General features: G+C 46.9%; 2 protein-coding genes across 2 annotated transcripts in view; one reads left to right on the plus strand and one right to left on the minus strand.

Moving 5' to 3' along the window:
* ICMT (isoprenylcysteine carboxyl methyltransferase) overlaps window positions 1–2381 on the plus strand; it is a 7230-nt gene extending 4849 nt beyond the window's left edge. The window contains exon 5 of the mRNA XM_032231668.1: window positions 1133–2381. Within this exon, the coding sequence (XP_032087559.1) occupies window positions 1133–1315 (183 nt within the window). The 3' untranslated portion in view covers window positions 1316–2381. The remainder of the gene's footprint in view (window positions 1–1132) is intronic.
* A 2381-nt stretch (window positions 2382–4762) lies between these two features.
* Window positions 4763–12500, minus strand: part of RNF207 (ring finger protein 207) — an 8326-nt gene continuing 588 nt past the window's right edge. The window contains exons 3-12 of the mRNA XM_032231671.1: window positions 10812–10884; window positions 10585–10653; window positions 10203–10271; window positions 8930–9051; window positions 8096–8288; window positions 7005–7190; window positions 6843–6894; window positions 6633–6750; window positions 5358–5450; window positions 4763–4958 (exon numbers count right to left, since the gene is read on the minus strand). Of these exons, the coding sequence (XP_032087562.1) occupies window positions 4784–4958; window positions 5358–5450; window positions 6633–6750; window positions 6843–6894; window positions 7005–7190; window positions 8096–8288; window positions 8930–9051; window positions 10203–10271; window positions 10585–10653; window positions 10812–10884 (1150 nt within the window). The 3' untranslated portion in view covers window positions 4763–4783. The remainder of the gene's footprint in view (window positions 4959–5357; window positions 5451–6632; window positions 6751–6842; window positions 6895–7004; window positions 7191–8095; window positions 8289–8929; window positions 9052–10202; window positions 10272–10584; window positions 10654–10811; window positions 10885–12500) is intronic.

A 12500-nucleotide genomic window follows, 5' to 3' on the forward strand; every position in this document is an offset into this window, starting at 1 on the left:
CCGTGATCCCCTTTTTGCGACCACCCGAGAAGGAAAGTCCGCGGGGGGGAGACCCAGGTTCACGTCACAACCTTGTGACTAGCCTAAGGACCGCAGCGATTCGCTTAACGGCCACGGGAAGGAAGGTTACTCAACGGAGCAAAAGGTCCATTAAAAAAAACAAGCCGCCCACCATTCCCGCTTCTCTTAAGGGCTCCTTTCTAAAGTCTTACTTTTTTTTATCTACTGAATAAAATTTCAAGAAAAGAAAGGAATTCCATAAGACAAAAGGAAAAACGGAGGAGGAGGAAAACACAAACACTGGATATTTTTGGCCCTGCGCAGTTGAAAGAAGCCCGTTAAAAGTTAAAAGGCATCCACACTAAATTGTTAGATGTTTAATAATCATCTATTCAATTGCTGTCATTTTTATTTCCTTTTAACTCCTTGGACCGGCCAGCGGACAGCGGAGTCGGACAGTGAGGAGGATTGGGGAGGAAGATGGGCCAGTCCTGGAGTCTGGGGGAGGCTCTGAGGAGGGCTCTGTGTCGGAGGCAGAGAGGGGGCCAGGGCCGTCCGACAGTTATCAGCTGCCTTCGGAGTCAGACCTCAGTGAGGCAGAAGAACAGCTGGAGCCTGTTCCCAGTGTGCGCATGGACAGAGTTGCCAGACGAAGGGAAGAGCTAAAGAATAAGTGTTGACTTGGGAGTAAAGCCACAGATGGACAGTGAATGGCCCCTCCCAGAGGGAATAAAAGAGGAGCGAAAGGGGGAGTGGAGTTTGCAGGAGACAATTAGTTCGCTTCATTAGTTTGGAAACTCCTTGCAGATATCAGCCTGGCTGCTCTCCAAGCCAGATGAGGTCTGTGACCGTAAATCCTCCCTCTTTGCCGGAGGCGAAAGAGCAGAATTCACAGGAAATTAACAAAAAGGGTTTTTTGTCAGGACCAGGAGTTGGCTTCCGGCTCTCGGTAATTTGAATTTGAATTTACTTTATTTGTAATGTATGTATTACTTTTATTTGTATTACTTTATTTGTATGGGAAGCTCAGAAGAAGCCTGTGAAAAATTCAAAAGACATCCAGACTAAATTATTGTAGGTAACACCCATTTCCCCCCCGCCCCTCTTTTCTCCCCCCCCCCCTCACTCGCAGGTACTTCTCTGCAATCCCGTCTGCCTGATCGGCTACACCCTGGTGTCCTGGCGTTTTTTCCGCGACCGGGTGGAAGAGGAAGAAAGGGCCCTGATCCACTTTTTCGGAGAAGAATATTTAGATTACAAGAAGAAAGTTCCCTCCGGACTCCCCTTTATCAGGGGCTTCGAAATCGGACTTTGAGACCCGAGACAACTTTTCACTTAACGCTGCCATCGGGGTTGGGGGGGGGGGGGCTGCATCCTTCCTCCGGTTTTCGCTAAGCCTGGGGAAATTCCTCTGAGCGTGTGCAGAGGGCTGAAAAAAATTCTAGAGGTTCCTTTTTAAAAACAAAAAACAAAAAACAAAGCCTTCGTTGGAGAATTTACAGGGCTGCCTAGAAATCTCTGAGCGAGCCATATAATTTTCTTTTTCTTTTCTTTTCTTTTTTTTAAAAAGAGAAAATATGCCGTTTGTCGCTTAGGTCTCGCCCCGAGTTCGAATCCCAGCCAGGAATCAAAAGATGACTGACGGGGGGGGGGAAAAAATATTCCCGCAGACTATATTTTTCTCCCTCCCCTCCCCTCTCTCAAAAAAAATCATGAAAATCTAAATATATATATATATATATATCTTCCCGTTTGCCCTTCTTACAGCCACTTAATGCTGTTTGAATGAAGCCCGGCCTTAAAATCTTTTGTAAAAAATAATAATAATATAAAATTAATTTTATAAATTGTGACATTCGCATCCAGCTGTTTGAAGCCTGATCTTTATATATATAAAGATCTCTTCCCCCCCCCCCCCTCTAACAGCCTGCAATAATTTTGGTCTCCCCTCCCCTCAAAAAAGAGAATTGGGGGCGGGGAGAAAAAAGGAAGTTTTGGAAGTTATTTCCCTCCCCCCAATCACTTATGCAAAACTTTGATGGCAAATCTTAACGCATTGCTTTCTACACCTGCTTCCTTGTTTTTGGTTTAAAAATTATCGTTATTTTGGCTTCTCCCCCCTTCCTCTCGGCAGATCATTTCGACATTCCTTGCCGTTCCTAAAACCTCTTGTTTTGTTTTGTTTTTCCGTTTTAATTTCATTAACTTGTTCGTTTCAACACTTCGTTTCCGTAAAAGGCCGAAGCGAAATTGTTTTCTAACTTTGACACAAGTTGGTAAAAAATCCCACGCGCACCGTCCTTTTTTTCTTCCTCAAAACTTTTCCGATGTGTGTTGATTTCTGTTCCCGTTACAAACCAAAGATAAATTTATTACCTTTTTTTTTTTTTAATGGTTATTCTGTTCGCGGCGGTTATAACACCCGGAGAGGAAATGGCTAGCGAGAAGCTAGCAAAATTATCGCTTGCCATCGATTTTAGCACCAAGTCCGTTGCAATAGAGTGTTTTATGGACACCCTCCATCTTGTCTCCCTTGAAACGAAGGGAAAGTGGGGGCGTCCCGTGGAGGCTGGAACCCCCCTTTTTTCGTGACAGGGAGACTTGTAGGAAGAAGCAATTTTAAGGTTTTGTTTCTGTTTACTAAATCTAATACTAGCTTTTCACTTTTTTATTTTTTTCCTTTCTTTTCTTCTCTCTTTTTTTTTCCCCAGTCAGGTTGCAAGGATGGTAAAAGTGAAATAAATTAAAACGTGGGGTGTTTATTTTTATTTTTTTTGTCCTGCAACTGGAAAATGCCAGATGGAAATTAGAAGCAAATACCTCCTCTCGCAAAGGAGATCTCAGCCTGGCCTTTGGAAATCTCTTAATACCTTAATCCAAAAACCACCAAGCTAATTTAATTTTAGCAGCGGAACGGAGAGGTTCAGGCAGATGGCCAGGCGTTTTAAGACTGGATCTTCCCTGCTGTGTCCCCATCGGCTGGGGATTTTCTAAAGGGCAAAGACGCTCTTTCGAAATTGCAAATTGTCTAGCAAGGCCAGGAAAAGTTTGCCACACCCAAAATGTGTTGCAGCACCCATTAGCCATCGGCAAACCGTTTACTAGAGAACGGAGAACTTCTATCACATAGGGATCTTGGAGTCCTAGTGGAGAACCATTTAAATAGGAGCCAGCCACGTGCAGCAGCTGCCAAAAAAGCCAACACAGTTCTAGGCTGCATCAACAGAGGGAGAGAATCAAGATCTCGTGAAGTGTTTTAATACCACTTTACAAGGCCTTGGGAAGGCCACACTTGGAATATTTGCATCCAGTTTTGGTCGCCACGATGTAGAAAAGATGCTGAGACTCTAGAAAGAGTGCAGAGAAGAGCAACAAAGAGGATTAGGGGACTGGAGGCTAAAACCTATGAAGAACGGTTGCAGGAACTGGGTATGTCTAGTTTAATAGAAAGAAGGACTAGGGGAGACATGATAGCAGTCTTCCAATATCTCAGGGGTTGCCACAAAGACGAGGGAGTCAAACTATTCTCCAAGGCACCTGAGGGTAGAACAAGAAGCAATGGGTGGAAACTAATCAAGGAGAGAAGCAACTTAGAACTGAGGAGGAATTTCCTGACAGTGAGAACAATTAATCAGTGGAACAGAAGTTGCCTCCAGAAGTTGTGAATGCCCCAACACTGGAAGTCTTTAAGAAGATGTTGGATAGCCATTTGTCTGAAGTGGTGAAGTATTTCCTGCCTAGGCAGGGGGTTGGACTAGAAGATCTCCAAGATCCCAACTCTGCTATTGTATTGTATATTTTAATTTTTCATCCCCACGCTTGGGAAGAGGGTCGGCAACGCAGCTAAAAAAGCAGAGGCACCATTCTGTAAAATTTGCGGGTTCAAAGGCCACGCACGATTCTTTAATGCACGTCCATCCACCACCACCACGCAAAATAAAATGCACGCAATTCAGACGCCAAACCTCCAGAATTCACGGAACAAGCACAGGTAGGTAGGTAGATTAGATAGATAGATAGATAGAGAGATAGAGAGAGAGAGAGAGAGAGAGAGATAGATAGATAGATAGATAGATAGATAGATACTGGTAGGTAGGTAGATTGATGGATAGATAGATAGATACTGGTAGATGTAGATAGATAGATAGATAGATAGATAGATAGATAGATAGATAGATAGATAGATAGATAGATAGATTCTGGTAGGTAGGTAGATGGATCAATAGATGATAGATAGATGTAGGTAGGTAGATAGATGATAGATACTGGTAGGTAGATTGATGGATAGATAGATAAATAGATAAGAGATGTGGATGGATGGATGGATAGATAGATAGATAGATAGATAGATAGATAGATAGATAGATAGATAGATACTGGTAGGTAGGTAGATAGATAGATACTGGTAGGTAGGTAGATAGATCAATAGATGATGTAGATAGATGATAGATAGATAGAAAATGGATAGATATAGATAGAGAAATATAGATAGATAAATAGAGATAGATATGGATGGAGAGAGAGAGAGACATGGATGGATGGATGGAGAGAGAGACACGAATGGATAGATATAGATAGATAGATAGATAGATAGATAGATACTGGTAGGTAGATAGATAGATAGATCAATAGATGATGTAGATAGATGATAGATAGATGGATGGATGGATGGATGGATGGATAGACAGACAGACAGACAGATACTGGTAGGGAGAGAGAGAGAGAGATGATAGATGCTGGTTGGTAGATAGATATTTTTCCACAAAAGGAAAATGTGGCACCCTCAATGCCGAAGGAGGTGGGGTTCCTGGTCTCCTTCCTTGGTTAGACTTTCTGGGGCTCCTGTGGGGTCCGAGAGGGTCTCTGCCCTCATTTTCGTCTTGTTTTTGAAGACCTCGGTGCTTTTCAGCTGCAGGTCCGTGGTGGGAGAGCCAAGCGCCTGGGCTTCTGTGCCGGGACTGCCGATTTGGTTCCGGAGAGAAAAGGAAGGGGGGGGGGGAATTAAAAAGGCGAGGAAAGAATCAAGCCAAATTCAGATAGTCCTTGACTTACAACCCTCCGTTTAGTGACTGAAATTCAGGCGCTTGGCAACTGACTCGTATTTATGACGGTCGCAAAATCCCGGGGGGAGGGTCCTGTGATTCCACCTTCTGGCCAGCAAAGTCAACAAGGGAAGACAGATTCGCTTAACGACCGTGTGACTGAACGACCACCGTGTTTCTCTTTAAGAACGGGGCCAAACTCACTCAACAACTTAGCAACGGAAATTTCGGGCTCGTAAGTCGAGGGCCACCTGGGCGTTTCAGATAAAGCGTGGAGAGGATTCCTGGATTCCCTGGGATCGATCGATTGATTACCTGGGCTGAGACTCGGCTGGGAGGGGTCCGTCTTCGTAGATTTTGAGCAGGCTCTCCGGCTGATCCCCGGTTTTCTCTCTCCACTCCTGGAACCTGCGAAGCGGATTGGGGGGGGTCTGTCCGAGTGAACCCCCAGGGGAGCTTCCCACCAGGCCGGAGAAGCCCCCCCCCAAGAAGTCACAAAGACACACACTGGTTGCCCCCAAAATGAGTGTGTGAGATTGCTGCCACAACGGATGCATAGGGGGGGCCATTTGAAGGGGGGGCCTCAGTGAGCCTTGAATTAATGGAGAATAAGGAGGAGGGGGGGAGAATGAAAGAAAAAGGAAAAATGAGAGAAAAGGAAGGATGGATGCAGGAGGAAGAAAAGGAAAGGAGGGATGGATGGATGCAGGAGGGAGGAAAGGGAAGGAAAAAGAAAAGAGGGAAGGTAAAAGGGAAGGAAAGAAGAAAGGGAAGGAGAGTAAAGGAAAAGGGGCGAGAAGAAAGGAGGAGGAAGAAAGGGAAGGAAAGAGGGAAGAAGGAAGGAAAGGAAAAGAGGGAAGGAAGGAAAAGATGAGAGAAGAAAGGAAAGGAGTGAGAAGGAAGGTAAAAGGAAGGAGGGAAGGAGAAGGAAAGGAGCGAGAAGGAAGGTAAAAAGGAAAGAGGGAAGGAGAAAAGAGGGAAGGAGAAGGGATGGAGTGAGAAGGAAGGGAGGAAGGGAAAGGTGAGAAGGAAGGAAGAAAGGAAAGAGTAGAGAGAAGGAAGGGAAGAGGGAAGAAGGAAGGAAAAGATGAGAAGAAAGGAAAGGAGCGAGACGGAAGGTAAAAGAAGGAAGGTGGGAAGGAGTGAGAAGGAAGGAGGAAAGGAAAGAGTAGAGAGAAGGAAGGGAAGAAGAAGGAAGGAAAAGATGAGAAGAAAGGAAAGGAGCGAGAAGGAAGGTAAAAGAAGGAAGGAGAAGGGAAGGAGTGAGAAGGAAGGAAAGGAAAGAGTAGAGAGAAGGAAGGGAAGAAGAAGGAAGGAAAAGATGAGAAGAAGGAGCGAGAAGGAAGGTAAAAGAAGGAAGGAGGGAAGGAAAGAAGGGAAGGAGTGAGAAGGAAGGGAGGAAGGGAAAGGTGAGAAGGAAGGAGGAAAGGAAAGAGTAGAGAGAAGGAAGGGAAGGAAAGGAGAAGGAAAGAAGGAGGAAAGGAAGCAGGAGGGAGGGCTGGAGTCCAGGAAGACCACCACCAATGGCTCAGGAGCCAAGTTTATTGATTAATCGATCAATAAACCCAGGGGGGAGGGGGGTCTCCTCACCTGGGCTCCAGCCGTTCCTTGACCCGGGCGATGGATCGGACGTAAGGGCCGATCTGCTTAGCGATGGCCATGAGGTAGGTGTTCTCCTGCCTCAGCTGCAGCAGGTCGTGGAGCTGGGCTGGGCGAGAGAAGCCGAGTTGCCCTCCTGAAATTCAACTCTGCACGCGCTCAAGAGACACCTCCCTTCCCGAAGACCTCCCCCCCTAAAACCTTCGTAAATCTCTTGCTCGTTGGCCACCCGCTGGTAGGTTTCCTCCCAGGTCTGCAGCAACACAAGAAGGGGGAAGGAAAAGATTAGGGAGAGAGAATTCAGCCAGGGCGGCGAGTTCGAGAGTTCCCACGGAGGGAATTCGAAGAGCCGAGAGCGGTCACCTCTTCAAACTCCGTCCGCCTCATTTCCACCGCCGAGAATTCGGAGGCGATGTGGACGTCCACCTGGAGGGATTTCTGCAGGATTTCGCCCATGTCCTCCGCCTTGATGAGGGAGTGGTGCTTGGTCAAGTCGCGGTGGAGTTCCTGCACTTGGTCCTTCAAGCTCTGGATCTCGGTCTGGAGCGCCTGCGGGAGACAGCGGGGCGCGGGAGGGGCGAGGAAGGGGGCTGGCTAAATTGTCCTAATTTAATTTTAAATTTAAATTTAAAACGGGCATCCCAAGTTCAATATTCCCATCGCTGGGAGGAATTTCAAGATGAGCCCGCTTGAGTGGGATCGTCTAAAAACCCGTCTTTTCGGTGGCGGGTTGGACTAGATGACCTCCGAGGTCCCCTTCCCACCCTACCTTTCAAAAGATTCCCATCCAGAACATTTCAAAGATCAAATTTAACGAAAAAAGCAGACCCCCACATTCCGGGGGGGGGGGCTCTCTCTTTGGGATGTCGCTATGCCTAGAACCGTGTTGTCCTGATATGTTACAGGCAGTCCTCGACTTACGACCAAGAATTTCCATTGCTGAGCAAGCCAGTCGCTGAATGAGTCGAGCCCAATTCTACAAACTTTTTTTGCCACTGCTGTGAAGCAAATCACTCCTGTCGTTAAGTGAATCCAGTGATCGTTAAGGAAATCTGCCTCCTGCATCGTCTCCGCTGGTCGGGAGCCGGCTGGGAAGGCCGCAAATTGGCAATCGTGTGACACCCCCAAACGCCTGAAATTTGGATCAGGTCATCATGGGGGTGGGGTGGGGGTTGCAACCGTCGTAAGTGCGAGGACTGGCTACAAGTCCTTTTTCAGTGCTGTTGCAACTTCGCTGAACGAATGGCCGTCAATGGAGGACTATTTCCACACTATTCTTCACTTTTTGTACAAGCAGTCCTCAATTTAACGACCGTAATCGAATCTCGTAAGCCACCACGACCGTTAAGTCGTCGTGACTGGTTTTGCGACCGTTCTCGTGGCGGTCGTTAAGCGAAGGAGGCGAACGGAAGCGGGGGGTGGGGGTGGGGGTTTCCCCATCCCGCCCTCCTTACCCGATACATATTCTCATAGTCCCGGCAGTGGTCGGTAAACGGCGTCTCCCTCCCTTCGGCTAAGAGGACTTTTGTGCTGATGTATCGGTGCATCGTCGCCTTCCTCACCAGCGATCCGTCCAGGGGGATTTTTTCATGCGACGCCGAACAGCCGGCCACTAAGAGGGTCTTGGAGCCGGGACCCCCGGACATCCTAGAAGCCAAGAGAAAAACAGAGTTTATTAGCCCTTTCTTGGAAAGTCGGGAAGCCAATGAAAAGGCAGTTTGGTCAGCAAGTCTCTAGCCCTGGGACACGGCAACCGTCCTAAGTACATGCCAGTTGCCGAGCCTCTGAATGTTGAGGTTTGCAAGTGTGAAAAACGGCTCTTGAGTGAGTTTTCTCCAGTGCCGTTGTAACTTTGAACAAACGGTCGCTAAACGAACTGTTGTAAGTCGAGGGCTGCCTGTATTAGCAGTCGGTTGCCGAATCGGACACTTTAGATCGGAGTTGGCAGGGTTTTTTTGGATCCACCTCTTGAGTCCTTCCCAAGTACCTGGGACAGGTAAACGGCTGGGGAATTCTGGGAGTTGAAGTCCTGCATTATCCCACCAGCTGGCTGGACTGAAGTCCTCCAAGCAAGAGAGAGGGTGGGAGAGAGCGGCTACCTAAGCCTTCCTAGTTGGGGGGCACATTAGATCCTCTTTCCTAGGACCTGAGTGGCTGCCACTGCTGGCCAGCCCTGCCTTCAGCCGCCTGCCTAGCCAATAAGGAGGAAGCTGGGGGCGATGCAGTCAGGTCCAGCTGTGGCCATGGGCTAAGTGACCTCTAGGGTGCCCACTGAACGAGCGACGTACATGTTGCTGTTGCTCAGGCCGGGACCGATGGCTCCTGTGGCGCCCACCACTGACCGGCGTGGGGACAAGGGCAGCAGGGCCTCCAGGCAGTGGGCGAACTCAGCCCGATATTCGCTGTTGATCTGGAAGGAAGGAAAGAAGGAAAAAAGGAAGGAAAAAAGGAAGGAAGGAAAGAAAGAGAGAAGTAAGGGAGGGAGGAAAAGGAAGGAAGGAAAAAAGGAAGGGAGGAAAGAAAGGGGGAAGAAAGGGAGGCAGGGAAGAAAAAAAGGAAAAGGAGGGAAGGAAGGAAGAAGAAAGTGAGGAAGGAAGGAAAAGAAAGGAAGGAAAGGAGGGAGGAGAGGAAGGAAAAAAGGAAGGTAGGAGAGAGGAAAGAGAGAGACAGGAAGGGAAGGAGGTAAGGAGAGAGGAAGGAAAAAAGGAAGGAGAGTGGAAGGAAGGAAAAGGAAGGAAGGAAAAGTGAGGAATGAAGGAAGGAAAGGAGGGAGGAAATGGAGGGAGGAAATGCAGGGAGGGAGAGAAGGAAGGAAAAAAGGAAGGAGAGTGGAAGGAAGGAAGAAGAAAGTGAGGAATGAAGGAAGGAAAATGAAGGAAGGAAAGGAGGGAGGGAGAGAAGGAAGGAAAAAAGGAAGGAGAGTGGAAGGAAGGAAAAGGCAGGAAGGAAGGAAGAAGAAAGAGGAATGAAGGAAGGAAAAGGAAGGAAGGAAAGGAGGGAGGAAATGGAGGGAGAGAAGAAAGGAAAAAAGGAAGGAGAGGAAGGAAAAAAGGAAGGAGAGTGGAAGGAAGGAAAAGGAAGGAAGGAAGAAGAAAGTGAGGAATGGAAGGAAAAGGAAGGAAAGGAGGGAGGAAATGGAGGGAGGGAGGAGAGAAGGAAGGAGAGAGGAAGGAGAGTGGAAGGAAGGAAAAGGAAGGAAGGAAGAAGAAAGTGAGGAATGGAAGGAAAAGGAAGGAAAGGAGGGAGGAAATGAAGGGAGGGAGGAGAGAAGGAAGGAGAGAGGAAGGAGAGTGGAAGGAAGGGAAAGGAAGGAAGGAAGAAGAAAGTGAGGAAGGAAGGAAAGGAGGGAGGAAATGGATGGAGGGAGAAGAGAAGGAAGGAAAAAAGGAAGGGAAGGAGGAAATGGAGGGAGGTAAGGAAAGAAGGAAGGAGAGTGGAAGGAAGGAAAAAGGGAGGGAGGGAGGGAGGACCAGAATTTTGCTCAGACAGGCCTGTTAGCTTAGCTCCCCTCTCAATAAACCAATTATCGGGGTTTATCGGCCGTATCCAGGTTTCGCTCACCTTGCTGGTTTGCGAGGGCCTCAACCGATGGGGCTGTTTGACGATCCTTTGCAAGCGCTCCATCAGTTGCTGGAAGCAAAAGAAATCACTCAACCACAACCGACCCCTGACCTTTACGTCGCTGAGCGAGAAATTTATTGAGTGAGTTTTGCCCCGTTTTACGCCCTTTCTGGCCACCGTTGTTAAGTGAACCACCGCCGTCGTTGCGCAGGGTCCTCAAGTGAATCGGGCTTCCCCCGTCGGCCTTGCTGGTCCGAAGATCACAAAGGGGGACCACCATGTCATCCCTCCACCCCTCTAGCCTCTCGAAGCCCTGGGTTCAAGTCCCCCCATGTCCCCTGACCCTCCCGGAGGCTCCCGGAAGAAGGGAAATCCGACTTACGTAGCCCAAATCCAGGAATTCGGCTTTGTTGGCCGAACTGAGAAATGCAGAACAGGTCACCAGGTGCACCTAAAGCCGGAAAACAGGCGCCGTTTGCCACCAAGGAAATCAAGAGAGTTGCAAAAGGGGAAGAGGCGGTGGGGGAGGGGGGGGGCTTCATGCCCGGGATATCTTGGTGCAAAGTTTGGGGGGGCGAGAGGGGTGGGTGGGAGTTGGTCCCTCCTTACCTGGAGGGTTGGCAGGATACAAGCCAGGTGAGAGAGCTGCTCCTTAAAAGCTTTTTCCTTCTCTTCGTATTGGCTAGAAATATATATTATATATTATTATATAGTATATTATATAGACCAGTGTTTCTCAACCTTGGCAACTTGAAGATGTCCGGACTTCAACTTCCAGAATTCCCCAGCCAGCGAATGCTGGCTGGGGAATTCTGGGAGTTGAAGTCCGGACATCTTCAAGTTGCCAAGGTGGAGAAACACTGATATAGAATATATAATAAATGATTAGAAATGATTTTATAAATGATTTCAAAAAGCCATTTTCAGGCTGTTTTCCTCTCCAAAAAGGGGGGGGGAATCTCTGCAGCGGAGCGGGAGAAGAAGAACAAGCAGCGAAGGATAGAACGGGGAGGGACACCGGGAGGTCATCCAGTTCAACCCCCAACCCCCCCGGAGCTTTGCAGAGAGCCGGTCCTCGCCCCTTACAACGGTCGCAGCAAACCCTTTCGAGGACGGTTCAAAGCTGCCACGGCACTGAAAAAAAGGAACTGAACGGCCAGTCTTAAAAAGGGGACCCTGGGGAACACTGAGACCGTTGTAAGTGCGAGTCCATTGCCGAGCGTCTGAATTTTGTTCCCGTGAGATGCTGTGACGGCCACGGTCATAAGTGGGAAAAACTTAAGTCTCTCTTTTTTTTCAATGCCGCTGCCACTTTGAATGATCACTAAACAGATGGTATTGGACAAAAATTTGGAAATGGGTGCAAGAAATTACAGGAGAACGGATAAAATGCAAACCCGAAATCTTTCTGCTGGGAATAATCAAAGGGAAATATACAAAGAAAATTAAGTACATGTTAACATATCTGCTAACCACAGCTAGAATAGCATTTGCCCAATGCTGGAAACAAAATAATACCCCCTTGGATGAATTAGTGATTAAAAAAAAACCTTTGGATTGTGCAGAGATGGACAAATTAACACTGAAATTAAAAGATAAAGAAGAGTCGGGATATTATGAAATTTGGAACAATTGGTACAAATGGCTGCAAAACAAGAATAAAATTAATTAAGCCTCTCTCTCTCTCTCTCTCTCTCTCTCTCTCTCTCTCTATATATATATATATATATATATATATATATATATATATGTGACTTTAAGTATATATATATATATATATATATATATATATATATATATATATATATATATATATATATATATATATATATATACACTTAAAGTCACAACCCCTGGTATGCCCAAGTATGGGAGGAAGGTCACACTTCCACTCTCTGTCATTAGGCTCGTCACAAGAGACCATCCAGACAGAAACCCAATATTTTTTACTGTTGCCTTTTTTTGTTACATTTGTTATATTTATGCTGATAAATATATATATATATATATATATATTAGATTTTTACAACCCCTGGTAAGCCCCAATTATGGGAGGAAGCTAACTGCTTCCATCATCTGTCAATCGGCTCGTCACAAGAGTCCATCACGACAGAAACCCAATATTTTTACTGTTGCCTTTTTGTTATATTTGTGTTTTTTTATTTGTGCTGATAAATAAATAAAGGGAGACTAGTATAGATCTATTTCAAGCTATTTAGCTCTCATCAGCTAGCCATACCCTTACTGGGATTTGAACCTGGGCTATATTACTTACTAGGCAGACTTCTTAGCCATTAG

Source organism: Thamnophis elegans, chromosome 15 (assembly GCF_009769535.1).
Source record: "Thamnophis elegans isolate rThaEle1 chromosome 15, rThaEle1.pri, whole genome shotgun sequence".
Lineage (NCBI taxonomy): Eukaryota > Metazoa > Chordata > Lepidosauria > Squamata > Colubridae > Thamnophis > Thamnophis elegans.